At 42.1% G+C, this 26,880-nt stretch overlaps 1 protein-coding gene across 7 annotated transcripts; it reads left to right on the top strand.

Moving 5' to 3' along the window:
• The first annotated feature begins 355 nt into the window (after positions 1-355).
• LOC106572028 (E3 ubiquitin-protein ligase TRIM33) lies at positions 356-26,732 on the top strand. Of its 7 annotated transcripts, XM_082962108.1 has the most exons (22): positions 356-1,274; positions 5,653-5,771; positions 5,912-6,059; positions 6,548-6,680; positions 6,890-7,006; positions 8,374-8,488; positions 9,138-9,284; positions 9,483-9,600; positions 10,073-10,389; positions 10,718-10,903; positions 11,164-11,220; positions 11,411-11,620; positions 14,840-14,981; positions 16,048-16,111; positions 16,350-16,512; positions 21,733-22,145; positions 22,357-22,480; positions 23,173-23,247; positions 23,635-23,787; positions 24,971-25,068; positions 25,377-25,427; positions 25,997-26,732. In XM_082962108.1, the coding sequence occupies exons 1-21, from the start codon at positions 716-718 to the stop codon at positions 25,387-25,389; spliced, it is 3,471 nt and encodes a 1,156-aa protein (XP_082818234.1). In that variant the 5' UTR covers positions 356-715; the 3' UTR covers positions 25,390-25,427; positions 25,997-26,732. The 7 variants fall into 7 exon arrangements, with proteins under 7 accessions (XP_082818234.1, XP_082818232.1, XP_082818230.1 ...); XM_082962106.1 differs by lacking the exon at positions 24,971-25,068 and having other exon boundaries at positions 357-1,274; positions 10,073-10,377; XM_082962104.1 differs by lacking the exon at positions 24,971-25,068 and having other exon boundaries at positions 362-1,274.
• Positions 26,733-26,880: the final 148 nt, after the last annotated feature.

The following is a 26,880-nucleotide window of genomic DNA, read 5'->3' as shown; positions in this document are numbered from 1 at the left end:
CTACAAAAAAAATGTGCTTTAGCTGTCATCCTGGCCTGATATTATCTACTCACTATCGAGCTAGTGGGCTCCCGAGTGGCGCAGCATCTGTGCTTGAGGCGTCACTACAGACACTCTGGTTCGAATCCAGCCTGTATCACAACCGGCCTTGATTGGGAGTCCCCCGCAATTGGCCCAGCGTCGTCCGGTTTGGGCCGTCATTGTAAATGAGAATGTGTTCTTAACTGACTTGCCTAGTTAAATAAAGGTTAAATATAAAAAAATGTAAAATATATATATTTTTTAAATACTCCTCTCCTGCGTTAAGTAGGAGCAAAGGACACGGTGTCCCGTGTTGTGTTGCAGCGTAAACTCTCCCGATTGAGCAGTGTATAATGTATCAGGGTGACATCCAGGTGGTTAATACCAATATTACAAGTTATTTATCGCTGCTATCCTACTAGAAATAAAATCGAGTGGGGTGGAACAAATTGAAGATGGTGACCAATACTACAAGTTATTTCTCCCTCTCCCATCGAAATAAACATCACTTCCTTTAACAAGTTGTAACTTGCGCCGTGCTTCTGTTGTTGCCAGCATAAACTAGCTGGTAAGGGCTTATCAGCACGACTGACTGAACCGAATCCATTCCTCTCCACACTCGACTCTCGGCTGCGTCATCAATTTGGGCACCAGGCGTGTGTCTGTAGCCTCTCCGGTTCAAAGAGGAAGGAAGATGGCGGACAACAAAGGCGAAGAGGATATGGAGAACGCTTCCAAATTAAATTCAGAACCACGGGGAGAGGATAGCGGGGACCCCGAATTGAAAGATGTGAATTCGGTGATTGTCATAGAGCCCGATTCGAAAGAAGGAGATGATTTACAATCCCAAGAGAATGTTTCTCAGATGCCTACACCCGCTAACGTCAGTGGAGGAGGGGACGCTAGCAGCAACAGCGCGGGCGCAGGGGGGGCAGGCAGCACAAGCAGCAGCCCAGTTGGGAACACCAATGGGGGTACAACCGAGTCCTCGGGTGCTGGGGACATTGCTGGAACCTCACCAACATTCACAACCGAAATGTCCCCACCGCCGACGGTTCCACCAGCCAACCCCGTCACCCCAATAAACCTTATGGATACGTGCGCTGTGTGTAAACAAAGTCTCCAGACCCGTGATTGTGAACCCAAACTCTTACCGTGTCTACACTCATTTTGCTTGAAATGTATCCCCCAGCCAGAGCGACAAGTTACCGTACAGGTGCCCGGGCCGAACGGACAGCCAGACACCCACATAGGTGAGTGTAGCCCTTCATCATGACTCTCAGTTCCATCACGTTAACAGTTAGTCATTGGACGAAGGCGTCTTCTGTAGGGGGGGTGTTAAGAGCCGCCACGATCGGTCTGAACATTAACACACATCACTTGCAGTACGGGTTTGAAAGCATAAGGACTTCATCTTCCATATCGTCGATTAATAATAAAAAGTTACATTTATACACACCTTTTTATAAGGTTAGGGTTCCCACACGGCCATATTTCCATGTTACAGCGCTTGTTTACGGAAGACAGAGTGGACTGACTACCTGTGCTAATTAGCTAGCGTCTCCGAACACCTGTGTGTAAACGGAAGACGGATGCCACAAACGTGTTGTCACTGAAAAATACTGTCGGCTGCAACTGTTAAAACCGTGTACAGTAAGTGTGTATTTTGCATTTGTGAAAATATTTTTATATGAAAATAGAAAATGTTATGTTCCTAGAATCGTACCGCAATTTAGTTAGAGTCGATGCACGTTAAGATTGAGTATTTGTCTGTTTTGGCTTCCAGAGGAAATTCTTCCTTTAAACAGAACATGCAATGTCTTTGGACTAAGGAGTAACGTTAGGCTCATTTAGTCCAATATTGGGCTAAGGTGAGTGTAGCCTGTTTGATTGAAGTGGGTATAGATGTGTAGAAGCATTGAGTACCAGGCAGCAGCCAAATGGTCAGCAAGCATAATGATATGCAAATAAATCGACTTGATGGAAAGTTTCATGATAATATTGTTTTTCACTAATTACCAGACGTCATATGGCGATAGATATATATTACTCACACTGTGACTCATTACAATAATGATTCACTTTGGGCCTAACATAGCTCCTTATGGTAATGCAACATAGCATACTGAATAATCAACAGCCCCTGGGCCTGATAGGTCAATGCCAGAAGAGTATTCATATTGAATGTCACATGTGCAACACAGTATACTTATTTTCAGTTTGTCTTATCTGTAAAGAGCCTTGGCCTCAGACCCAAAATTCAGTTTCTCCATCCTTCCTCAAGGTGGGAAATTTGTCCATCCACCGAGCATTATACTTGCATGACAATTACACCAGAACTACTATGCCCACATAAAGACAAGCCATATTCATATTTGGTAAGACCCCAAAATTCGGTTATGGTGTGGCTTTGGGACCGGGTGACATGATTGTCATAGGTGTGTGCATGTCTTCAGACAGAACACACATTTTGTTTTGCTTTTGTTAGCAAGGTTTCCAGGAGTAAACATTATGGAAAATTGGTGGACATGGAAAAGAGCTTGTTTTCTCAGATGTTCAAGCCTGGGGGGCTCTTTGAGTCCACCACTATGGCAACCAAATATCCTAGCCGGCTACGGGTCTGTGTAGTTGATATTGGTGCATTGATCCTTGTGGACTAGGCCAAATAATGTTAGAGGACATCCACGTGCGATTGGACCTCAAAGATATAGGCCTATAACGCCATTGACAAATCAAATGACTGATGAAAAATGGTACTCATGGTTGTTTGCTGGGAAGAAATAATGTTTTCCAGCTATACTAATTCAATTCATTTAGCAGATTTTTTCCAAATCAGATTGATTCATATAGCCAGTTATGTCCAAAGAAATCAACCAACCAACCTTTTCCAGCTTGCTATAATGATTAGGCCTTGGCAAAAAGTTGGATTACTATTTACTTTTACTCTATCAATTGTCAATTTTAGTACACCTGTTCTTGATACATTAACCCTAGGCTAACTATTGACATTCAGAACTCATTTACAGACCAGTTATTAAGGCCTAGGTTATGATCATGGGCAACCAAGAACACATAATTCCAGCATTATTTCTGGCATTAAATCAAGGTAAAATGTTTCCCATTTTAGTTGTGACCTTCTAGTTATTCATCTTTTTATTGGTGGTCATGTGGTATGGCCATGGGATGAACATGTCTGACTCCAACCATTACGCTACACTTGATAATGGCCCAGGAACACTATCCTTTTTGCTTGTCAGCCCCCATTGCATTCTGGAAGATGCCATTATGACACTTCTGCCTACACCTAGCCTAGTCTGGTCCTCCTAGATCTGTTTGTGAGTATTGCAGCCAACCCCTATGGTCGTTGACATAGCAAACTTTTGGAATTGACAATTACCATAGTGGTTGGCTACACACAAAAACCGATATGGGACCAGACTATGCCTTGCCTATTCAATGCCGATGGCATTATGGCCACTGTGGTCTGAACTACCCAAGGGCTGTTCTTTTTTTATTTTGAAATTATTATGACCCACTTTGTCTTATCAACATGGCTAAGATCGGATGATTTCAATGTAAAACATAAATACAGAAGCCTAAATAAGAGCAGTAGACTTGGGCCTAACTGTTTACAATGCCATCTCAAATTTCCTTGTGTGCCAAGTCTACAAAAAAGAACAAAATCGCCACTTGGTTTGGTATAGCCTACCTACAGCTGAGGGATTGGGTTGGGGGGAAACTCAAATTCAATGATTGAACTATGGATGCAAGGAATTACAGTTCATGAAATCAATATCATGGTTTTAAACATGTTTTGAAGCTATACGTTGTTTATTTACAAATTGAAGTGTTAGGCCAATCGTACAACATCACATTATATTTGGGGTTATTTGCTTATGTAAATGTGGCATTAATAGTAAGGCTCCCGAGGTGGCGCAGCGGTCTAAGGCACTGCATCTCAGTGCTAGAGGCGTCACTACAGACCCTGGTTTGATCCCAGGCTTTATCACAACCGGCCTTGATCAGGAGTCTCATAGGGCGGCGCACAATTGGCCCAGCGTCGTCCGGGTTAGGGGAGGGTTTGGCCCGGGGTAGGCTGTCAATGTAAATAAGAATTTGTTCTTAACTGACTTGCCTAGTTAAATAAAGGTTTGATAATTTGTAGTTTAAATTTCATGTAGATCAGTAGGCCTAACTGTTTCTGGAGGGCCTAACCATTGAATAAACAAACATGTGGACTAATGGTACAAAATTGTCAGTGTCATACACATGTAGGCTACTAAAAAGGTCTGATGGCTATGTTACAATTTCAGACATTCATGCATGAAATTCTGCTTCACCTGTTATTTAGGTCATATAAATGGTATAATGTAACAGTACCCGACCATGAAATAGATTATGCATTTGGATACTGTTTGTGTGCATGCACCCTGACTTGCCTCAGTTGAAGGTGTCACAGCTGCAGTGGCAGATCAGATCAGCCTTGTTGGTGTGGTCTCACAAACCCTCCAGCTGCACTCACAGCCAATCACTCAGAGCCCCCTGCAGCTGGGGCTTACACAAACCGGCTGTGTGCAGCCCGAGCCGGTAAAGACTGGCTCAAACCGGTTTGTGCTGCATCCAGTGATGTACAGGGGGATTTAATTGATGGGTTTAAGGGAGTTGAGGGGAGTTAAGTGTGGGGTAGTTAAGGATGATGTATTCAACATTTAGGGTTATGTATTTTCATCATGCATATCATTGCACACTTATGATATAGATCACTGATTTACATTTCCTGCATGAGCATAGCAACCTCATTATTCAGAAATCTTGAAAATAATAGGAAATATGGTGGTGGATTTCAATAAATAATAATAATTTAATGGATTTATCTCTTTTCCCAACCCTCAATGGGAAACTACCAATGTGTAGCACCCACCTACTTAGGCCATATAATGTATTTCATATTTTGCTATTCATATGATACTTACCAATTCAATTGTAACATCTTTATTATTACTAAGTTTAAGTACCAACCAATTGTAAATGGCAAAAAACTGACATGGCTGACATTTCTCGAGGAAGGCTACCCAGAAACCAGTCTTTCCATACAGTTTTTAGATTTTTAGATACAATCAAACTCATCTTCATCAAAAATGTTTGTGTTTGTGACAAGCTGAGAACATGTGTTCTCAGGGGCGGCAGGTACCCTAGTGGTTAGAGCGTTGGACTTGTAACCTTAAGGTTGCAAGATCGAATCCCCGAGCTGACAAGGTAAAAATCTGTCGTTCTGCCCCGAACAAGACAGTTAACCCACTGTTCCTAGGCCGTCATTGAAAATAAGAATTTGTTCTTAACTGACTTGCCTAGTTAAATAAAGGTCAAATAAAAATGTGGAGGGACAAATGATAATTAAAAAATGTTAAGTAGTTGAACCAGCTTGTGATGCCTAATGCGTTTGATGATTTGCATCTGTCTCTTTCTATATAAGCTTTTTGAATAGCCTCTGACCTCTGTAGTATCTGTATGAAAACAATGAGTGAGAAAATGCAGTTTTTTTCTGGGTTGCTGATTTCAAATGTTTTCTTTGTAAATTTCTATAGGCCTAACCAGTGCTTCTCTCTTGTATCTTTCCTCTGTCTACTCTAGTGAATGTGATGCGGTGCATAGTTTGTTGTCAAGACTGCAAACAGAGCGACATCATTGACAACTACTTTGTCAAGGACACTACCGAGGCCTCCAACACTTCAGATGAAAAATCTGCACAGGTATACCACAATTGAACTCTAACACAATCCAGTTACATTCAAGTGGATGGTTGATTAATACAAGCTCCCATTTTTATCAGCTGGATGTAGCCTAGCCTAAGTATGTGTGTAAGTGGGGTCATGTGTTTTGTCTCGTTCAGATGTGCACCAGTTGTGAGGACAACGCAGATACCATAGGGTTCTGTGCAGAATGTGGAGAGTGGTTGTGCAAGACCTGCATCGAGGCTCACCAGAGGGTCAAAATCACCAAGGACCACAAGATCCGCAAGAAAGAGGACGTCTCTGAGGGTAAACTGTCCTACAAACCTAAACACAATATGTAATGTGTACCCTGGAATATCAAGTGACAATTTGACATAGTTGGATGTGTAGGCCAGCTCTTTCTATTTGCAAGTAGAAGGCTCTGGTGTAGGCATATGGTGTCTCATAGCACGGTGTAGTTTCACCAAACTTCATAGCTGATTTGCCGTTTCCATGGCAACCATGCTGCAGAATCAGTCGGCGTGTTCCAATAGTAGATTGGCCCTGCTGGTTCTCAGTACTATATATTGTGATTCTATCAGACTTTCCTGAAGTAGTACTATATATTGTGATTCTATCAGACTTTCCTGAAGTAGTACTATATATTGTGATTCTATCAGACTTTTCTGAAGTATTAATTTATGTATCTCTCCCTTCTATTCTTTCTCTCTCATACTTTCACTTTTTTTCTACCCAATCACCAAATTTCATATTCTTTCATACTTTCTTTCGTTTGTTTCTCTCTGTCTCTGTAGAGTCTGTAGGTGCGTCGGGTCAGAGACCTGTGTTCTGTCCCATTCACAAACAGGAGCCCCTGAAACTCTTTTGTGAAACCTGTGACACACTCACCTGTCGGGACTGCCAACTGCTGGAGCACAAGGAGCACAGGTAGGACATGCATTGCATAGACAACACAGGATTGATCTTTAGATTAGGAAATCTAAATCTTTAGTGGATTCTAGTCGGTGGTGGATGGTAATGCATCTGGTTTTGTGTTACATTCTCATATCTCTATTGGGCACAATGAGAAAAGCAGCATCTAGTCCAGTGATCTAAGCACAAGTGTTCTTTGCTGAACAAAGTTTCTCCTCTCTCAGGTACCAATTTCTGGAGGAGGCCTTCCAGAACCAGAAAGGCTTCATTGAGACACACATGGCCAAACTGCAGGAGAAAAAGACCTATGTCCACTACTCTCACGCTCACGTGACAAGCAGGTACAGCATCATTCCCATCTCTTCTGTGAAAGTATCTTGCTATGCTACTTCATAGCTGCAGGGTGAACTTTCCCCTAGGTATAAATCTAGAACCAGCTTCCTGTCCCCCAATCCTAATCTTAACCACAGTGGGGAAAATGCTAGGGGCTGCTTCACCCTAGAGCGATTTCATACAGGTTTGTTAATGATTTGAGGAAAATTTCCCCTCCCAATGTTCCCTTTAAGCTGTGCGCGGGTGCGCAGTAGCTCCGAGACTGCCGCGCAGCTCCCTCGGGACAGCCAGCCCACGGAGAAAAGCATGAGATTGAACTTCACTTAACTTTCTAGAGTTTTCCCTGTTAGTTTCCCTTTACTGTGGCAATTGTGATCGAATCAACGCAATACTATCCACTTTCAATGCAACATACCTAAACTAACTATGAAAGAGATTTTGTTGTAGGCAGAATGCATCTGAGTAGGATTCTATTGCAGTAACATGCACAGCTCAGCCCATACTCTACACAGACCAGTGTGGAATAACCAATTAGAGCTGCAGTAGGCCTATATGCAAATAGACTATTACCATATATGGATATGTGCCATTTACTTTGAACTGAACTGTGTTTACAGCATGAGCGGTCATGAGTAGATGCGCTTCTTTTGAGATCAAAGCGAGAGCTGCATGTAGCCACGTGTGCACATTTTGTTCATATCCTTTGCTAGTTAGTGAGTTATTAGCCCAGATCGATAATTTGTGGTCAGCAATAGGGGAGTTTCTGCTTCCTACAAGAGCACGAAACGTGTGCTTTGAAAAGTGAGTCATTTTTCTTATTATTTTTTTTTCTTAAAGGGGCAGTGTTGTATTTTGAGGCAGGTAGTAGCCAATAGGCAGAGGGTAGTCAAATTTGTCTGATTCTCTGCAATAATGGTATGGGAATAATAATGCATTTTATTTTGTATAGTGGTTTCTTGCGTCAAACCAAACAAGATTTTCTGTCACCTTGTCTGAAGGACAAGTGGATAAACAGGTTCATGTCAAGTCCTGCATGTTTTTTTCAAAAGTGTCATGGAATGTAGGCCTACATTGAACACCACACATTGGCTGCTACTGTAGGCTGAATGATAGAACAGCTATTTCCATGTTCAAATGTTATATGATGCATTTTTCTCCATTGTTTTTGATGGTAGGCAACTCTGGTAGGCCTACATTATGATAAAATAGCCACAGTAGCCTAATTGGCCGCTGTTAAAACTGTAACTTAAAGCGGGTACAGCTACAGTGTTCACAGTAAACGCATGCTGATAGTTGCACAGAATTGACTAAAAGTGCTATTTTATTGTTTATTAGTGTGTTTCTAGTTTGAGTGTCTGTGTCTGTTTCCATCCAGGCTAAAGGAAGTTACTGAGACCCATAGGAAGGTGGAGCATGAGATCAAGATAGCCGTGTTTACTCTTATCAACGAAATCAACAAGAAGGGCAAGTGTTTACTGCAGCAGCTTGAGGTAAGGCGATAATGGAACCTATGCAAGGAATGCATTTAAACTTATCTTCAGAACCCTTAGAATTGAGAAAATGACATTCTGTGTATAACTATTTATGCTCTCAGGCCCATTTTCCTAGAGCCAGATTATGCCTAGTCCTGGACTCAAACACACTTTCAATGGAGATTTTTAATCCAGGGCTAGGGTTCGGGAAATGCACCATCAGTGTTTTCATTACTATATACCAATGAACTGTATCTAGGCCTATATTATGAGAAACATGAATACTAATGAATCACTATGAACTTAATCTCGCTCCTGCATTGCCAGATGATGGGAAGTTTATTCTGTGATGTTATTTGGATACTGTTTTAATTGAATAACAAAGGGGTTATGGTTTACCCTAATTACGTAGTAATCACATAGGCGGATGCCTGTTGGTAATGGCAAGTATCCTAGCGGGCTGCAAGTAGCCTAGCAGTTTTGAGTTTTAGGCCAGTAACCAGAAAGTCGCTGGTTCGAATCCCTGAACAGACTGTGAAAAATATGTTGGTGCCCTTGTCTAAGGCACTTAAACCTAATTGTTCCTGTAAGTCGCTCTGGATAAAAGCGTCTGCTAAATGACTAAAATGTAACGTTTCTTCCTACCGTTTGTCCCTTGGTCCTCCAGAGTGTGACTAAGGAGAGGAGCATGAAGCTGTTTTCCCAGCAGACAGACATCGCCAACCTGGCCAGGCAGATCCTCCACGTGCTCAACTTCACCCACTCTGCCATTAACAGCGGCAGCAGCACCGCCCTGCTTTACAGCAAGAGGCTGGTACGGAGTACAGATAAACACACACACTCAGGGAAAATCTCACGCCATGACATATTCTCCATGACGAAAGGCTAAAATGTGCACTATAATATGCGGAAGCCATGACGGTTGTCCTATCCGAAATCGATCCTCTGTATATAGTATATCGTCTATATAGTACCTGCAAACAAATTACATCCCAATATCTTCATTCTTCAGATCATCTACCAGCTGCGCAAGGTTCTGAAGGCTGGACTGGAACCAGTGCCTCAGGCTAATGGTTCTGTTCGCTTCTTCTGTGACCCCACATTTTGGGCTAAGAATGTGGTCAACCTAGGTGAGAGGACCCCCCTTTGACTGTGATGGGGTTTTGGGGGTTTACTACTCTACGTGCAAGGAAGTATGCAAGGACATCTGTTTCTGGTCAGTGATGGTACAGTGTAAAACATTTCATAGAAAGGGAGATGTGGGGGGTGCCGAACTCGATCTACTTGAAAATTACTAAAACCAAATGGAATCTGTGTAGTAATGATAATGGATGTACATTCATAGTTTCCTGACTGTGTCCAGCTCCCTAATAATCACCCAAATGAAAGCTAGACAGTCAGGGAGCATTAAAAAAAAAAAATATGGATAGAATACTTTTTTCCCCTCAAATTCTGATTGTGAGAAAATATAACACTTTTTTCGTGTGGCCCTCCGGACCTAATACGGCCCCAGGGCAAAATAAGTTTGACAGCCCTGGTCTAGAGGAATCACCATACACTCAGTCACTTACTCTTAGCCTCCCCTCTCTCCCCCTCCCACTGTAGGGAACCTGGTGATTGAGAAGATGCCCCAGGCTCAGCACCCTCCCAACATTATGGTGGGGCCCATCTCCCCGGGCCACGGCCACCCAGGCCACGGAAAACACCCAGGGCAGATCAACCTGGCTCAGCTCCGGCTGCAGCACATGCAGCAGCAAGCCTTCGCCCAGCAGAAACAACAGCAGCAGCAGCAGCAGCACCAACAACCACACCAGCAACAACAGCAGCACCAACAGAGGATCCAGGAGCAGATGCGTATTGCTTCCCAAATGTCCCAGCAGCACCCCAGGCAGGGTGGACCTTCGATGGTACAGCAACAGGTAGACTGTTGGGGTACCGTTGTTCCCATCGATAGCAGTGGTGTAGTGAAGGGTAAACGTATGTAAACACTGTTTACCCACCTATTGTGAATATAGGGAGTATTCATTTACTCACCGCAAATTGTGATCAGTATTTATTTTGTTACCATTACATCACTGATCGATAGAGTACATTTGTCAAGCCAGGTTAGAATTTTTTATTTACAGAAAATATTTATACAGTCATAACGTAGTAGAAATATACTAGTACTGAGTATTATCTGTTGCTCTAAGGATTTAGTTAATTGTAATGTAATTTTTATGTAAAAGTATAACTGTCACTCCCCAGCCCCCGCGCCTCATCAGCATGCAGGCCCAGCAGAGGGGCCCCATGAACGGCGGTCCCCTCATGTACCCCCCCCACCACCTGCGCCTGGCCCCGGGACAGGGCCGCATGCCCAGCCCCAGCGCCCAGCCACGCATGCCCAACGGCCAGCAGTACCCCCCCATGATGCAACCCCAGCTGCAGAGACAGGTCAGACTACACCACTCACGTTATGTCCCTGAGGGGATAAAAAAAGTTGTAATGAATTGAGTTGCGGTATAGATACTTTATTACTCCCCAAAAGGGAAATTGATCAGAAAGACAACATCCTTATAATAATAAGAACAGTCACATATACAGTAAACAATATGTTTTATGCAGAAACCGGTATGACTGATTGGCGATACTGTCGCCATTTTGTAGTAGAATTTTCACTGAGTGTGTATGTATGGGTACCTTTTTGTGTTTAGCTGACTATAGATTCTGAGATGAGCCACCACAGGTTTCGTTTGTTACATCTAACAGGGGTTTGGCACTTTTTCTACTTGTACTTAAATAGTAGTTGTGTTTCGTGTTGCATGGGCATGATTAGTGATTATGCTTCCAAAAATGACCTTTCAGCACGTCGTAGACCTGGTAGAATTTAACAATAATAAATAGTTAATGCTGTTGTAAATCTGTAGTTTTTGACCTCCCTCCATCTCGCTCTCCCTGTAGCATTCTAACCCAGGTCATGCTGGACCCTTCCCAGTGGCCTCTCTCCACAACGTGAGCGCCGCCAACCCCACCAGTCCCACCAGTGCCAGCATGGCTAGCGCCCATGCCCACCGTGGCCCCGCCAGCCCCATAGTGGGCGCCATTGAGCTCATACCCTCTGTCACCAACCCAGAGAACCTGCCCTGCCTACCAGACATCCCTCCCATTCAGGTACACAGTGCTCAGGGAGCAGGCACATGTCACGTACCTCCATATCTAACCATACCTGCTTCCATTCTCATCCCACTCATTTTCTACTGGCGCCCACCTTTTTGCTTTTTGTAGATCTGAGGGGATTGGATAGGTATGAGTAATACAGTGCATTTTCCGTAATCAATCCACACATAATAACCCATAACACCAAAGCAGAAACAGGTTTTTATAGATGTTTGTACATTTATCAAAATACATTTGAAATATTACATTTACATAAGTATTCAGGCCCTGTACTCAGTACTTTGTTGAAGCACCTTTGGCAGCAATTACAGCCTCGTCTTCTTGGGTATGACACTACAAGCTTGGCACACCTGTATTTGGGGAGTTTTTCCACATTCTTCTCTGCAGATCCTCTCAAGCTCTGTCAAGTTGAATGAAGGAGCATTGCTGCACAACTATTTTCAGGTCTCTCCAAAGATGTTCAAGTCAGGACTCTGGCTAGGCCATTCAAAGACCTTCAGAGATTTGTCCCGAAGCCACTCCTGCATTGTCTTGGCTGTGTGCTTAAGGTTGTTGTCCTGTTGGAAAGTGAACCTTCGCCCCAGTCTGAGGTCCTGAGTGCTCTGGTGCAGGTTATCATCAAGGACCTCTCTGTACTTTGCTCCGTTCATCTTACCCTCGATCCTGACTAGTCTCCCAGTCCCTGCCTCTGAAAAACATCCCCACGGTATGATGCTGCCACCACCAAGCTTCACCGTAGGGATGGTGCCAGATTTCCTCCAGATGTGACTCTTGGCATCCAGGCCGACGAGTTCAATTTTGGTTTAATCAGACCAGAGAGTCTTGTTTCTCATGGTCTGAGAGTTCTTTAGGTGCCTTTTGGCCAACTCCCAAGCGGGCTGTCATGCCTTTTACTGAGGAGTGGCATCTGTCTGGCCATTCGACCATAAATGGCTGATTGGTGGAGTGCTGCAGAGATTGTTGTCCTTCTGGAAGGTTCTCCCATCCAAGAACTCTGGAGCTCTGTCAGAGTGACCATCGGGATCTTGGTTACCTCCCTGACCAAGGCCCTTCTCCCCGGATTGCTCAGTTTGGCAGGGCGGCCAGCTCTAGGAAGAGTCTTGGTGGTTCCAAACTTCTTCCATTTAAGAATGATGGAGGTCGCTGTGTTCTTGGGGACCTTCAATGCCGCAGACATTTTTTGATACCCTTCCCCAGACCTGTGCCTCGACTCAATCCTGTCTCAGAGCTCTACACACAATTCCTTCAACCTCATGGCTTGGTTTTTGCTCTGACATGCACTATCAACTGTGGAACCTTATATAGACAGGTGTGCCTTTCCAAATAATGTCCAATCAATTGAAATTACCACAGTTGGACTCCAATCAAGTTGTAGAAACATCTCAAGGGTGATCAATGGAAACAGGATGCACATGAGCTCAATTTTGAGTCTCATAGCAAAGGGGCTGAATACTTATGTAAATAAGGTATTTATGTTTTTTTTTAATCTGTTTTCGCTTTGTCATTATGGGTATTGTGTGTAGATTGAAAACCATTTTAGAATAAGGCTGTAAGGTAACAATGTGGAAAAGGGTCTGAATACTTTCTAAATGCACTGTATGATTAATATTCAATGTAACTTCTGCCATATTGCTTTATACCTATCTGGTCATTTCCTATTGTTGCTCATTGAAGGAGCTAGGGAAAGGGGGTAGGGAGCGTAATTGGAACCTGGCTCAACTCCGGTGAACTCTAATGTGGTGCCTAGTGAAAGTCTACACACCCTTTGCACTGTTGTCACATTTTACTGTCGTAAATGAAAATCAAAACCTTTTTTGAATTGGGATTTCCCCCCCAATGATCTACACAGCCAAAGTAAAATAACAGTTTTTTGGGGGGGAGGGGGTATAACTTGATTGCGTAAATCTACACACTCCTCTCTGTTGCACATCTAAATCATTTCAGGGTACAGATCAAGGGAAGGTTATGAAATCATTCCAATACACTGAATACCCTTTTGAGTATAGTAATTAAGCTATTGATGGTGTATCATGTCACCTGGTTACTGAGAGTAACACAGTGTTCGTGAGAGTCTTATCTTTCCATAGAGAGGTCAAACCATTTGGATGCTACAGACGGTTTTCAGAATGTGTCATGGTCTGACAAACACCGATCTAGCTCTGCCACCTTTCACCGCAGATGCGGATAGGCGACATCGGCGTATGCAGTGGATTGAGTTGCAGCTCATGCAAGAAAACATATCTCTAGCTTAAGCTAATTAGATTCCCACGTAGCGGTGTACATCGACTCTAGGGGTTTAAAACAGCCACAGACTTCATTGTCTGAGCTGAGGGAAATCTGTGGATGGATCAACATTGCATTCATTCCACATCACTGGCCTGTATGTGGCATGTGTTAAAACAAATCCATTCCAAATCATCCTTCTGGTTTACAAAAAGGCCATTAAGGAATACTGTAAGAGAATATGGCAAACAAATTTACTTTTTAAAGTAAATGCATAACTTTAGGTTTGGGGCAAATCCAAAATCAGAGTGAACCTTTCATATATTTCATGAATTGTGGTGGCATCATCATGTTAATATGGGCATGCTTGTCACCGGCAGGGACTGGGGAGTTTTGTTAAAGGGGCAAAGCCCAGGTAAAAACGTTGTGGAAAACATGCCTTAGTCTTCTGAAGACCTTACACTGGGATAGAGATGTATTTTTCAGGGTGCAAATTATCCAAATTATAAGGTCAAATATGCACCATAATGGCTTTCCACAAGGTGTTCAGTGTTTCTGAGTGGTGTAATCTTAGCCCAGACTTAAATCTGCATGAAAATCAGTCAATACTTGAATATTGCTGTCCATCAGTGATCCTCAACTAACTTGACTGAGATTGAGCAATTTTGAGCAATGTATAGATGTTGCCCCAAGAGTTGTGGAAAGTTGGTGGAACCGTATTCAAAATGATTTCCAAGAATGTGTATCATTTTTAATTTTGAAGTGTGGACTAGTTTGTGTAGATCAGTTGGGGAAAATCCTGATTTTTTTAAATCCATTGTTAGATTTTAATTTTAAGCGAGCCAAATGTGACAACTGTGCAAAGGGTGTATAGGCTTTCACTAGGCACTGTACATGGGGGTTCTTCATCAGAAATGTTCCCAAGGTGAGCTGAAAATGACCACTAATTCGGTGTTATTTTCCTGTGGTTGGACGCTTTGGCGCCATCAGCTGGAAGACGCAGGCTCCAGCAGTCTGGACGCCCTCCTGAGTCGCTGGATCTCAGCCAGTACATACCCTCAGCTGGGCTTGTGGCCCCCCGTGGACATGAACCCCTCCCCCGGACTCTCCACACACTCACCTGGCTCCTCAGGTACTGGAGGACTACAACACACACAGCTTCAATTCCATCTGTGATTTTGAAATCATTTATCAAAAACAAATGCTCATATCACTGTCACGTTTTACGAAGATAATCGTTTGTATCACATGACTTCTATATTACTGCTAGGGTTGAATACCGGTGTCCCTGGACTTCCTGACCATACCCCTTTCCGTTTCCCAAGAAATATATTGAACGGTCCTGTGGACTAATAATATAAACATTTTTATGCCGCACTAAAGCAAAAATACTAAATATGCATGTGCGAATAGCTACATGAACCGGACATATCAACTCTCTGGCTTCATTCATACATTAGACTAGTCATCACAACACTAGCAGCCTACCATATTAAGCCTACTTGACGTAAAGTCTCCAATAGAAAACATCACTTGGGCAACTTGCATGACTTTTATAAATTGCATCGCTGACTATCATGTGTAGGCTTCATGCGATGTCTCAACGCAGTTCCTGAAGGCAATCTCCACATTCACAAATCTCTGCTGCTATGGTGCTGCTGAATCTCCACTACTAGGCCTATTTGCTTATGTTTGTTTAGCTGGAATTGGATAATGTTCCCTGTGACAGTCTCCACAATAAGCGGGTTATCATTAAGTAAAAACAGCCGCAACCTTCTGAAATTCCCCTGATAGCCAGGTGCAAGGGGAGAGAAAAGTGCCAACAAGCTGGCTGACATCTTTCAGTCAAAGGTAAGCTAAAATGAATGTAATTTTCACCAGGCTGTTGGCTAATAACCTCATAATATTGTAGGCCTAAATCAACAAAATAGCGTGGGGACTTGGACAGAACTTTGAGTTGATTAAATTGTGGCAAATACAACAAGAAACCGTTAGATTCAAATCCATATTTCTCCATTTACAGTGTTATAATCATGTCTGATTTATTCATCTGCTGGTATTATTTGCTTTAATTAGCATTTCCAGTTTGAACAGGAATACCAGTATGGTTGCAATTTTTTCAGGAAGGATTTTCAGGAAAATATTCAACCCTAATTTGACTGCCTCTTCCTTGCTCTCTGTCTATCTCCCACCCACAGGCTTATCAAACTCCCACACGCCCGTGCGGCCATCCAGTACTTCCAGCACAGGAAGCAGGGGCAGGTAATGATGACACACAGGTTTAATACTAGAACTCTGCTCAAAAAGTTCAAATGACACTATTGCATAAAGCTGTGGAACATCCATAGGATGGGCAGAAGGTAGCAATGCCGATATTGTACCATAGACTCACTCCTAAACAATGAGTCCTCATCTCACTGGTATACATGTAAAAGTATATGGAAGACTGTAATGGAGGTCTTGACAGTTTGTGTGTGTGTGTGTACATTTGTGTCCCCAGCTGTGGCTCTGCCGGGAGGCCAGTGCCAGCGAGCGCCCCAATGGAACAGCAGGTCAAAGTCAAGCAGGAGCCCGGAATCGAGAAGGAGTGTGGCTTCTCAGGAACCACCACCTCCAACGTCAAAACGGAACGAGGGAAGGATGGAGGGAGGAGCGCGTGCATGGTAACACATCTCTAACTGCCCAGCTCTTTCACCTCCTAGCCTGTCAGTACCTTGATCTTAATCTAGCAGGTATCTATGTACCTGAGGCTATGTATGCTCTCCTCTATTTATTTGGACAGTGAAGCTAAAATGTTTAAATGTGGCTCTATACTCCAGCATTTTGGATTTGAGATCAAATGTTTCATATGAGGTGACAGTAAAGGATGTCACCGGGGTATTTTCTTACATATCTGTTTTACTGTTTAGAAATATAAGCACTTTATGTATCTAGTCCCCCCATTTGAAGAAGTCACAAGTATTTGGACAAATTCACTTACTCGACTGGTTTCACAGACAAGGCTTAAGCCTAGTCCCAGACTAAAATGCCTGTTTGAGCTGTCTTAACTCAAAGTGACTTGCACAGACTTATCTTAAAATAGTCATAGATTTAGCTTGTTCTGGATTAAACAAAGCCGATTGCAAGAGGGCGGATTAGAGGTACTCTAGGACTAAATTGAAGCTTAAAATAATCCTTCAGAGGCAGGTTTAACTTCTGCTTAGTACTGTTTGTGAGGGAGGATGGACTATTTCGAATAGCTAAATGAAGACCAACATGCACTCCAGAGGCCAGCCAGATGAGTACTTGTGGATAGTAATCCATTAAATTACTTGAAATAGCTTTTCGAGACCTTTTTCGTATGTACAAAGAAAATACATTGGAGATGCTTCTTTGCTTGAGCCTAGACTTTCCTCTCTGTCTCAAAGAGGAAGGCCTTTACCCAATTCTCTCCAAGTTATGATCACTTTGAGGTTTTTGAAATCTTTCATCGTGAAACTGGTGATTTGTGTGGTGCCAGTGAAGCAACTGTCTGTAAAATAGTTCACAAAGTCTGCAGGGCCATTTGTGAACTGAGGAGTCTTGACATCAAGTTTGCTGATGCTGCTAGCCAAGCCAACGATAAAGTGCAATTCTATGAATATGGGCACTTTCCAGGAGTAATTGGCTGTATAGGTGGATGTCATGTTCCCATGAAGTGTCCATCAACCCCTGATGCTGAGGAGTCTACAGGAACCGTAAGAACTGGTTTTCCATCAATGTTCAAGGTGTAGGCACTCCTAATTTAGATTTTCCAAACATTGTTGCCCGTTGGAAGGGTGCAACTCACGATTCAAGGATTTTTCTCAACTCTTCATTGTGTGCTCAGTTTCAGAGAGGACAACATAGTGGACTACTACTTGGTGACAGTGGATAGGTCAGAGTAACTTCTTATTCACGCCATAAATCCCACAACAGCTGAGCAGCAAAGATACAGAGCTCATATCCGCACGAGAGGGATGGTTGAGCGTATGTTTGGAGTATGGAAAAATCGATTCCAGTAAGGATGTACGATATATCGGTGAACACATCGGAATCGGACAATATTTGCTACAAATGCCAACATCGGTATCGGCCAATGTCTGGTTTAACGCCGATGTGCAAAACCAATGTCAAAGCTGACGTGCATATCTATATAACGTAGGTACATGACGTAATGACGGCATGTAAAATCTTGCGCTATACGTGCAACACAGCATTCCTAAACTAGCCCACAATGTCTGCTGTGTGGATCGAGCAGTCAACAAGTCAAGCAGTCATTTGAAAGAGTAACACAATTTCAGCGAGACAATTCAAAGTTGAAATCCATTAAAGCCAAGATAATGGAATTCATTGCCCTTGACAATCAACCGTTCTCTGTCGTGGGTGATGTTGGCTTTCGCCGACTGGTTGAGCACCGGTACACATTATTAAGTGTGCTATTTTTCAGATGTTGCCCTACCAGAGTTACACAGTAATAGCGTCACTGCTATTAGCTTCACGCCAAACATACTATGGAATGCCGTTTGGGTCTTTGCGTGTCAAAAAAGATACAGTAGCACTGTCAAAACTGTATAAAAAAGTCTGCAAACAAGCAAACACCGGCCACGAACGATGTGTTTACAATACCGCGTTGGTAATAAAGCATAATTTGTTTGACCACAACTTCTGGGGTCGCTAGCTTTAGCTAGAACCAATACAACAAGCCTGAAAACAATGACCCTTAGAAACTGCAGTCATTTTCATTATTCTTAGCAATGATTTGGGAATCCTTGTGAGTAAGTATTAGCTAGGTATCCACTTGTTGTTTGCCTATTGAAATTGAACTTCAGTTCATGAAAATAAATAGCTAGCCAGCTGCTTAACCCTGTTGCCCAAAACTAACATTATAAGCAGCCAGCTAGCTTCATCTGGCTAGTGATGTCTTTACCGAACCGGGTTATGGATTAGGCACAATAGGGGAATTTGAGGTTTGTCTTCAAAATAAATAAAAGTATGTCATTGACAGTGATGCAAATGAATACAAATAGTAGAATTATGCCATGCTAACTGCAAAGTCCACTATTGTGGCTAATCCTTATTGTGGCTAATCCTTATTGTGGCTATCTTCACATTGATGGGTCCGACCACCATTAATCAAGTAAGAACTGTCTTATAAATTAGGGTTATTTTAGATGATGACACCTAGCTATTTAGCTAGCTAACTATAGCTCCTGAAACATATTGTCGTTTTGCTATGTTTTTGGGGAAGAACATTGGTTGCATCCATGAGCTAGCTAGCTTTTTTTTTTTTAGGACCAGCACTGTAGGTGCGCGAGACAACTTTACCAGCGTCATAGCATACGTATTGATGAATCGTTGTGACATGAAATACGAGTGATTTTGTAATAACTATGTAAAAAAATTATGGACGGTTTAAATTTTAATGTGACGTGCAGTCATATTTAGGTCCTGATTGGTCAACAAGCGTATTTGACACATCAAATAGTGTTAAATAGTATATTTTTTTGACACGCAAATACCCAAACGGCGTTCTATAGAAATCCTGGTTGAGAATGAAATGACTGAACAACAAAACAGCACAGCAAGTAAGTGAAAGAAATTGGTTTTGTTTTACTGGTAATGGGGACATGCGTAAATGCCAACAAAATAATTTTTTGGTCAGTGTGTGTGTGTAACCTTTATTTAACTAGGCAAATCAGTTAAGAACAAATTCTTATTTACAATGACGTCCTACCCTGTCCAAACCCGGACGACGCTGGGTCAATTGTGCACCGCCCTATGTGCCTTAAACCGCTGTGTGTGTGTTAACTATTTAACTGTACTAGAATGCTTAAAAGGCCGCTAAAATTGTAAATATCGGTTATCGGTATCAGGGTTTTTTTGGCAAGGAAAATATCGGATATCGGTATCAGCCAAAAATGTAATTATCGGTGCATCACTAGATTCCAGTCTTTACACAGTACACTGCGTTTCAAGCCAAGAAGATGCTGCAAGCTTTCACATTGCAGCACTTCAACTAGATGATATGCATTTAAATATGTAATGTATTCATTATGGCTTGTTTTTGCTTTGATAATGTTTGTTCTTTACAAAATTAAAATAGTGTGCAGCATAATTAAATGAGTGACTAAACCAAGGCTAGTTTTAAATGTAGTTTGTGGTGATTAAAATACTCACACTCATGAATATCCAAATGACAAAACATTTATTTTTTACATATCATATTGTTCACCATGGCTGGTAATCACAATTGTCTCATTACTGTATATTTTTTGGCTCATACCTCTCTCTTCCAACTTCATATCTAATTCAACCTGTAGAATTCTCAATTTCATTTCATGTTCTTCAAGTATTTCATTTTATGCTCATGAAATTCTCTAGCTAACTTTTCATGCATGGTCATCTTTTTTGATCTCTGCTGAAAGATGGTGGTAGCATCTTCACTCAGGGATGCTATAGCAGATGTAGAGGGTACACACTCATTGTGCATTGGCTCTTCCAACCTGTTCAGATACCCTTCCTCTGGAAAAAGAACACCGTTAGAAGCACAAATAAACTCATATGGTCCTTAGAGTGAAAGAAGAATAAAGATTGACAGACAGTGGAATATATTTACCAAAGAAAGTAACCAATTTGCTTTCTTTTGGTATATGTACCATTTGTGCTCAGTTTTTTATCTGAACTGTCCAAATGGTAAAGCTCTGGTATACCATCGAGGTTGCTGGTGCTCTATTATTCCAGACAGCAAGTCACTCAATTCATCAGTCTTGTCTTTTTTTGGTGGTCCACCACCAGTAGTGTATCGCTCTCTTCTGATCTCTGCATTCTCTCTTTTTAAAGCCAGTGTAAGGTTCTATAAAGGCATATATCATTCAATATAAGTAATGCCACAAAAATATGAATATGAGAAATGTGGAATACTGATAATAATGAAGATATCTCAGCTGAAGTTGTTGTACTCTTCTTTTGGTTACATTTTCATTTGCATTGAATTCACTGCAAATTGTAGCCCAACCACTCTTTTTCTTTTGCTCAGTAGCAGTAGTATGGTTTTTACTTTCAATAACTGCATGGTTTGACAAAATTTGTTTTTAGTAGTTTTTTTCATACTCACTAAAGTGTTTTGGAACAAATTGTTTTTGCCTCAAGATTAACACCAGTAATGGTGTTTTCTATTCCATTCCGGGTTTTTATGAGCACCATTAGACCAACAGCATGTACTCATACTTAACCTAGTCAGGCTTAACCCAGGTGTTCTCATTTAGGCTTACTTACCTTACTCCAGAACTCCATAGTCTCCGACTAACTAAGCCAAATTTAAGCCACGTTCACGAAAGCTACTTGAATGTCCTAGTTTAACTAGTACACATTAAGGCCTACTCCTGGCTTAATCTAAGCCCTGTCTGTGAAACTGGCCCACTGTGTATGAAAGTAGTCAAAAGTTTAGTATTTGGTCCCATATTCCTTGCACACCATGACTATGTCAAGCTTATGACAAACGTGTTGGATGCATTTGCAGTTTGTTTTGGTTGTTTCAGATTATGCTTTGCCCAATAGGAACTGAATGGTGAATAATGTATTGTCATTTTGGAGTTACATTTATTGAACATAAGAATAGATGTTTCTGAACACGTCTACATTTAATGTGGAGGCTACCATGATTACAGATAATCATGAATAATGATGAGTGAGTTAGAGGCACAAAGACCATACCCCTCCCAAAAATGTCTATCCTCTCCTGTTATTGGTAATGGTGAGAGATTAACATTTTTAAGGAACTTTTGGCCTCACTTCTTGGTGCTACACCAGAATTCTCAATGTAATTAACCCTCTTGAAAGCATTCAGCTTTTTTTTAACGTGTGTGTGTGTATCTGTCCCACAGATGAGTAGTCCAGAGATCAGCCGGACTCCCCCTCTCCCCGTGCTGGGCTCCGTGGCTTCCGCCTCCTCTGTCCAGGACGCCCTCAAGACGTTGGGGGAGCACGTCAAAACTGAGCCCCAGGACCAGGAGGCCTGCAGCGGGGCCAACGGGCCTAGCAATGCCCCTAGCACCAGCCCATCCACTAAGGCCTCAGATGCCCCGTTGACCAACAGCAAGGGAGCCGGGCCTGCTACCCTGCGAACTCCACGCACTGCAATGGGGACCAACCAGGGTGGGGCGGGAGGGAAGGATGATGACCCCAACGAGGACTGGTGCGCCGTGTGCAACAACGGGGGAGAGCTGCTTTGCTGTGACCGCTGCCCCAAAGTCTTCCACATCACCTGTCACATCCCCACCTTGAAGTGCTCCCCGAGGTGAGCCACTGATCTACCACTACATGCATACACACAGGCTGGCTTTGACTAAGTGTCAGAATAAGAATGATTTTCATTCATATTTCAACAGATAAGCCCTTTAACATTGGATGCTGATAGCTTGCCACACATCGGCTATCTTTCTCCCATGTATATGTCTATAATATATCTGGGTTGTTGTGTCACATTTTCTCTCTGTTTCCCCCCTCAGTGGAGAGTGGATGTGCACGTTCTGCCGGAGTCTGGCCAGCCCGGAGATGGAGTACGAGCCTGATGACGAGCCTCGTGGCGAGAAGGACACCAGTGAGCAGGGCCTGAGTCCTGAGGACCAGAGGGTCAGTGGAACCATCCACCTGTAATACCTAGAATATGGCTTTCCCTGCTTACAGTTGAAAGGACTTTCCCATAGCATTAGTAGTTGCTCCTGCCACTGCATTTCCCCACTACTTATATCAGTTGACTTTAGATGCCCTCACATTTTAGGAGTAAATCAGAATGAATTAATTTAGTACACTTCTCTTAGTAAGGAGTATGTGAATTACGGAAAACGTGTATTTAGTAAGCTTGATGCGCTACTCCTTTCATCTTAATTTGCTGTGTTCAGCCAGAGGGACACATTCCTCATCTGTCTGTCTGTCTCTCTCTCTGTCTCTCTCTCTGTCTCTCTCTCTGTCTCTCTCTCTGTCTCTCTCTCTCTCTCTCTCTCTCTCTCTCTCTGTCTCTCTGTCTGTCTCTCTCTGTCTGTCTCTCTCTCTCTCTGTCTCTGTCTTTCTCTCTCTCTCTGTCTCTCTGTCTTTCTCTCTCTCTCTGTCTGTCTGTCTGTCTGTCTCTCTCTCTCTGTCTGTCTCTCTGTCTCTGTCTGTCTCTCTCTCTCTCTCTGTCTCTCTGTCTCTGTCTCTCTCTCTCTGTCTCTCTCTCTCTCTGTCCTAGCTGAGGAATGTTAAGCAGTTGTGTAATGTTCTCCTGCATAACCGCCCCTCCCTCTCTCTTGCTCTATATCTTTGTCTGTCTCTCTCTCTGTCTGCAGAGGTGTGAGCGTCTCCTGCTGAACGTTTTCTGCCATGAGCTCAGCGAGGGGTTCCAGGAGCCTGTCCCTCCCTCTGTAAGTATAACAAGCTTGTAAAAGGCAATGCCACCTGTATTCTCTGACCTGGATGGCCACATGTACTCTAGAGTACAGCCTCTCTAGGTTTCTTCTTTCTTGGGACATTTTCCTGGGCACTGTGCTCTTGATTCTGCCATTGCTTTCTTTGGGGTCTTGGCCAGATCTCTGTAAAAGCACGTAGTGTCAACTGCTGATTTAAAAAAAAATAAAAAAAATATATATATACATTGTATTTATAAATACATTTGATTGGTTGGTTTATGGATCCTTCCCTATGCCCACAGCACCACCTTACTTCAGCATTGTGGCTATAACCATAATGTTCTGTATAATAAATGAATGATCCAATATGGCTCTCTAACCATGGTGTTCCCCTCTCACCAGATCCCTAATTACTACAAAATCATCAAGAAGCCCATGGACTTGACCCTGGTGAAACAGAAGCTACAGTTGAAGCACGTCCAGCACTACCAGAGCCCCATAGAGTTTGTCTCGGACGTGCGCCTGGTCTTCAGCAACTGTGCCAAATACAACGAGGTGAGTGGGCATGACTTCCATGCATGATGAGATGGGGCTGAGTGATAGTTGAATGGATGCTGGAGAACACATGCACATTAATACTGTATGCGGGCAGTGGAAATGCACTATGCAGAAGGTTGATATCCTTATCACACCATTTTGCATGAGCTTGGGCACCCACAGGGATTAATGTTGGATGACCGGATGCAGTTATTGGGTACTCACACTGGGCTGTTTGTTGTGACGCAAAAATATTTTCATGGCCTCTAATTTAATGTCTTCCTAGTCAGTTATTTTGTAAGCAGTTAAGACTCCTTGATTTTTTTTAAACTTATGAGTTGACAAAACAAGCGAATCAATAAAGCATTGAACTATTATTGTCATTATTGTCACAATATATTAGACATTTTTGTCATTCTAAATAACTTGCCACTTTCTTGCAGAGAGATTACCTTTAAAATGGTAATACATTCCGTTTTGTCTGTATTCATTATAGCTAACCGTTTATCAATGATTGATAGTTTGTCCTTGACTTGATTGTTTTTGGGTGGAGTTTTCCTTTAATATCTTGTGCAAGCTATCTCTTAGTATTTGTTTCATTAGTCCATTGTTGATGTAGTTAGTCAATGTTTTGCATGTCAGCAATCACGTTTTCAAGATGTATAACTGTAAAAATACAGAAATACGGTATGGTGTATTTTGCGTCATATGATGCTGCGTTTTGCAGAAGATCATTTGAGGGTGGAATTTTCCTATTAAAGTGTATATTTTCACTAGATACTAACACAAATACTTGGACTTTTCGAATGCAAAATTTGTCCCGTGTGTGGTCTCTTCATTGCATTGGACCTTTTGATATGGTGTCAATGTTTACTTTCTTAATTTAATCTCTCTGGACATGTTTTCAAGTGATGTGTTCAGGGGAAAAAAGATTTACAAGGAATTTTGTGGTTTAGATTTTCAATAGTGATTTGAAATGGAAAAGAGGGGACCAATATACTACCTTGTATTGAGAGGATCAATGAGGAACTGAGTTGTGGAGGTAACGTTAAAAGGTTTTCTATTGGTTGCAGTTGACATAGTCAATGGTCCAGCGCAATGTGTCATATTTGCAAACTTAAGATTTTAAAAGAGACACTTATTAGGTATCAGTGAAGGGACTGTCAGTGTCAAGGCTAGTAAGTCAAGCTAACCAATTTAGCAGGGAGAGAAATTTGAAGACGTCTTTCCCAGGAATACGCCAGGACCCACAGCAAGGCCATGGATGCTGTTCAGAATTCAACAGGCAGAAGCAGCCAGGTAAAGACTAGACAGACCATAGGTAAAGACACTAGACTCGTTGGGAAATGTAATGGCAAGATTTAAGCAAGGTCTGCAACTGAATCCTCAATAAGTTAGACAGTAAGTGAAACAAAAGTTTATGGAGGAATGACGATGACACACACCACATTTGGACTCCAGTTCAATAAGGCGTGTATTTTACGTAGGCCCAAAGACCAAGGGTAGTGACAGTATACATGGTTGTTACCTATAACCTGTCTGCTGTGAAATTCTCCCCCCCCCTTCTGCTTTTGTCTTTTATTGTACTGTTATCACCCCTTTTTTAGATGTCTCGAATAATCCAGGTATATGATGAGGAGAAACAGAGTAATGTGCAGGTAAGCTGTTTCTAATACACATGGATGGGAAAGGTTAGGCTGCCTACCCTGTCACTATTTTAAAAATGTGGGTTTTATATGCATTTCCACACTGAGGTCAAAATAATATTGTGAAAATGATAATGCTTTTTTTAGTATAAGAGCTGTTTGAAAAGACTGCCAGAAATTTCAGCCTGTTTTGATGGGATGGAGTTTTGGGGGTACAATTGTTTAGACCAACAAGAAAGAGTTCCAAACCTCTGCCAATAACAGCTAGTTTTCAGTTTTCCAAACTCAGACCACTCCTAGACAGTCCAAGAAAAATCTTGGTTGAGAAATTGCTCTTTGCTAAGAAGCTAATATTGTTTATTTTTGACAATTTTAATTGGAGAAAAAAATCACACTAAGGTACTTAATTGTTACCCACAGATTATTTAATATTGAGATAAAAACAGCTGCGTTGGACCTTTAACCCTCTCTAGTGTGCTCCATCTCCTCCCCTCCCATTCCTTACCCATTCATCCCTCCTGTTAAATGGTGCCCTCACACCTCACCTTCCTCATACTCTCCCCCTCGTTCCCACCTGGCAGGCGGACTCAGAGGTGGCGCAGGCAGGGAAAGCCGTGAGTTTGTACTTTGAGGAGAGGCTGCTGGAGCTATACCCAGACGAAAGTTTCCCCGAGGTACCAGAGGAGCCTGAGGCCCCAGTTGGAGAGGAGGCAGATCTCACAGAAGACTCAGAGGATGAGTTTGTGCAGCCTAAACGCAAGCGGTTAAAAACAGATGAAAAGATGCTTCACATCAAGTGAGAATCAGTGTTAAAAAAGGAAAAGGTCAAGAGAAGTGAAAGGATTTTGTCTTCCTCATCTGAAATGCAAGACCTATTGTACACATTTACAAGTTTATTTCATTTTTGCCTCTTTTACTTATTGTAAAATAGAAATTAAATTAGTCTGTATCTGGCAAACTGGACTTTTTAAAGATATATTGGAAGTTCCACTCCTTCATTTCCTCTGTGGGAATTTATGGATGTTCAAGAAAATGCTTGTACAGATTTGAAAGTATGTTTTGTTTGCAGTAGTCTTTTTTTTTCTATTATCATTTATGATAATATTTGTGAAACATGCTTTATAAAATATCCAAAACTCCCATTTCCACTATTAATCTTAATGTACTATAAAGTTTGACATGAATTACCTAACAAGTATTTGTATTGTGTTTGAAATATTTTACCTGCTGTAAATAAGAAAAACCAAATGAGGAAAAACCAGTGGCTTGTTTGGTCTTTCACCAATAAATAAAATATGTTCAAATATTTACTGTCAATGTTGCAAGACACAACTTAATTTCAGGCTCTGAGAAAAAACAGATTGAACATGTTTCTGTGATCTTTTTTCATTATATAATCAGGTCTCTTTTGGGAAAGAGATTTGTAATCTCAATATGATCTGAATAAAGGATAAAAGGTTTTAAA

The sequence above is a fragment of the Salmo salar genome, chromosome 15 (assembly GCF_965601325.2).
Source record: "Salmo salar chromosome 15, fSalSal1, whole genome shotgun sequence".
Lineage (NCBI taxonomy): Eukaryota > Metazoa > Chordata > Actinopteri > Salmoniformes > Salmonidae > Salmo > Salmo salar.
Note: the sequence above shows the minus strand (reverse complement) of the source record. Positions and strands in the feature narration are given on the sequence as shown.

Coding starts and splice junctions, on each gene's coding strand:
- LOC106572028 (XM_082962104.1), top strand. CDS start 716: ATGGCGGACAACAAAGGCGAAGAGGATATGGAGAACGCTTCCAAATTA. Junction 1,275..5,652: donor ACAGCCAGACACCCACATAG/GTGAGTGTAGCC, acceptor TGTCTACTCTAG/TGAATGTGATGCGGTGCATA. Junction 23,248..23,634: donor AGGAGCCTGTCCCTCCCTCT/GTAAGTATAACA, acceptor CCCTCTCACCAG/ATCCCTAATTACTACAAAAT.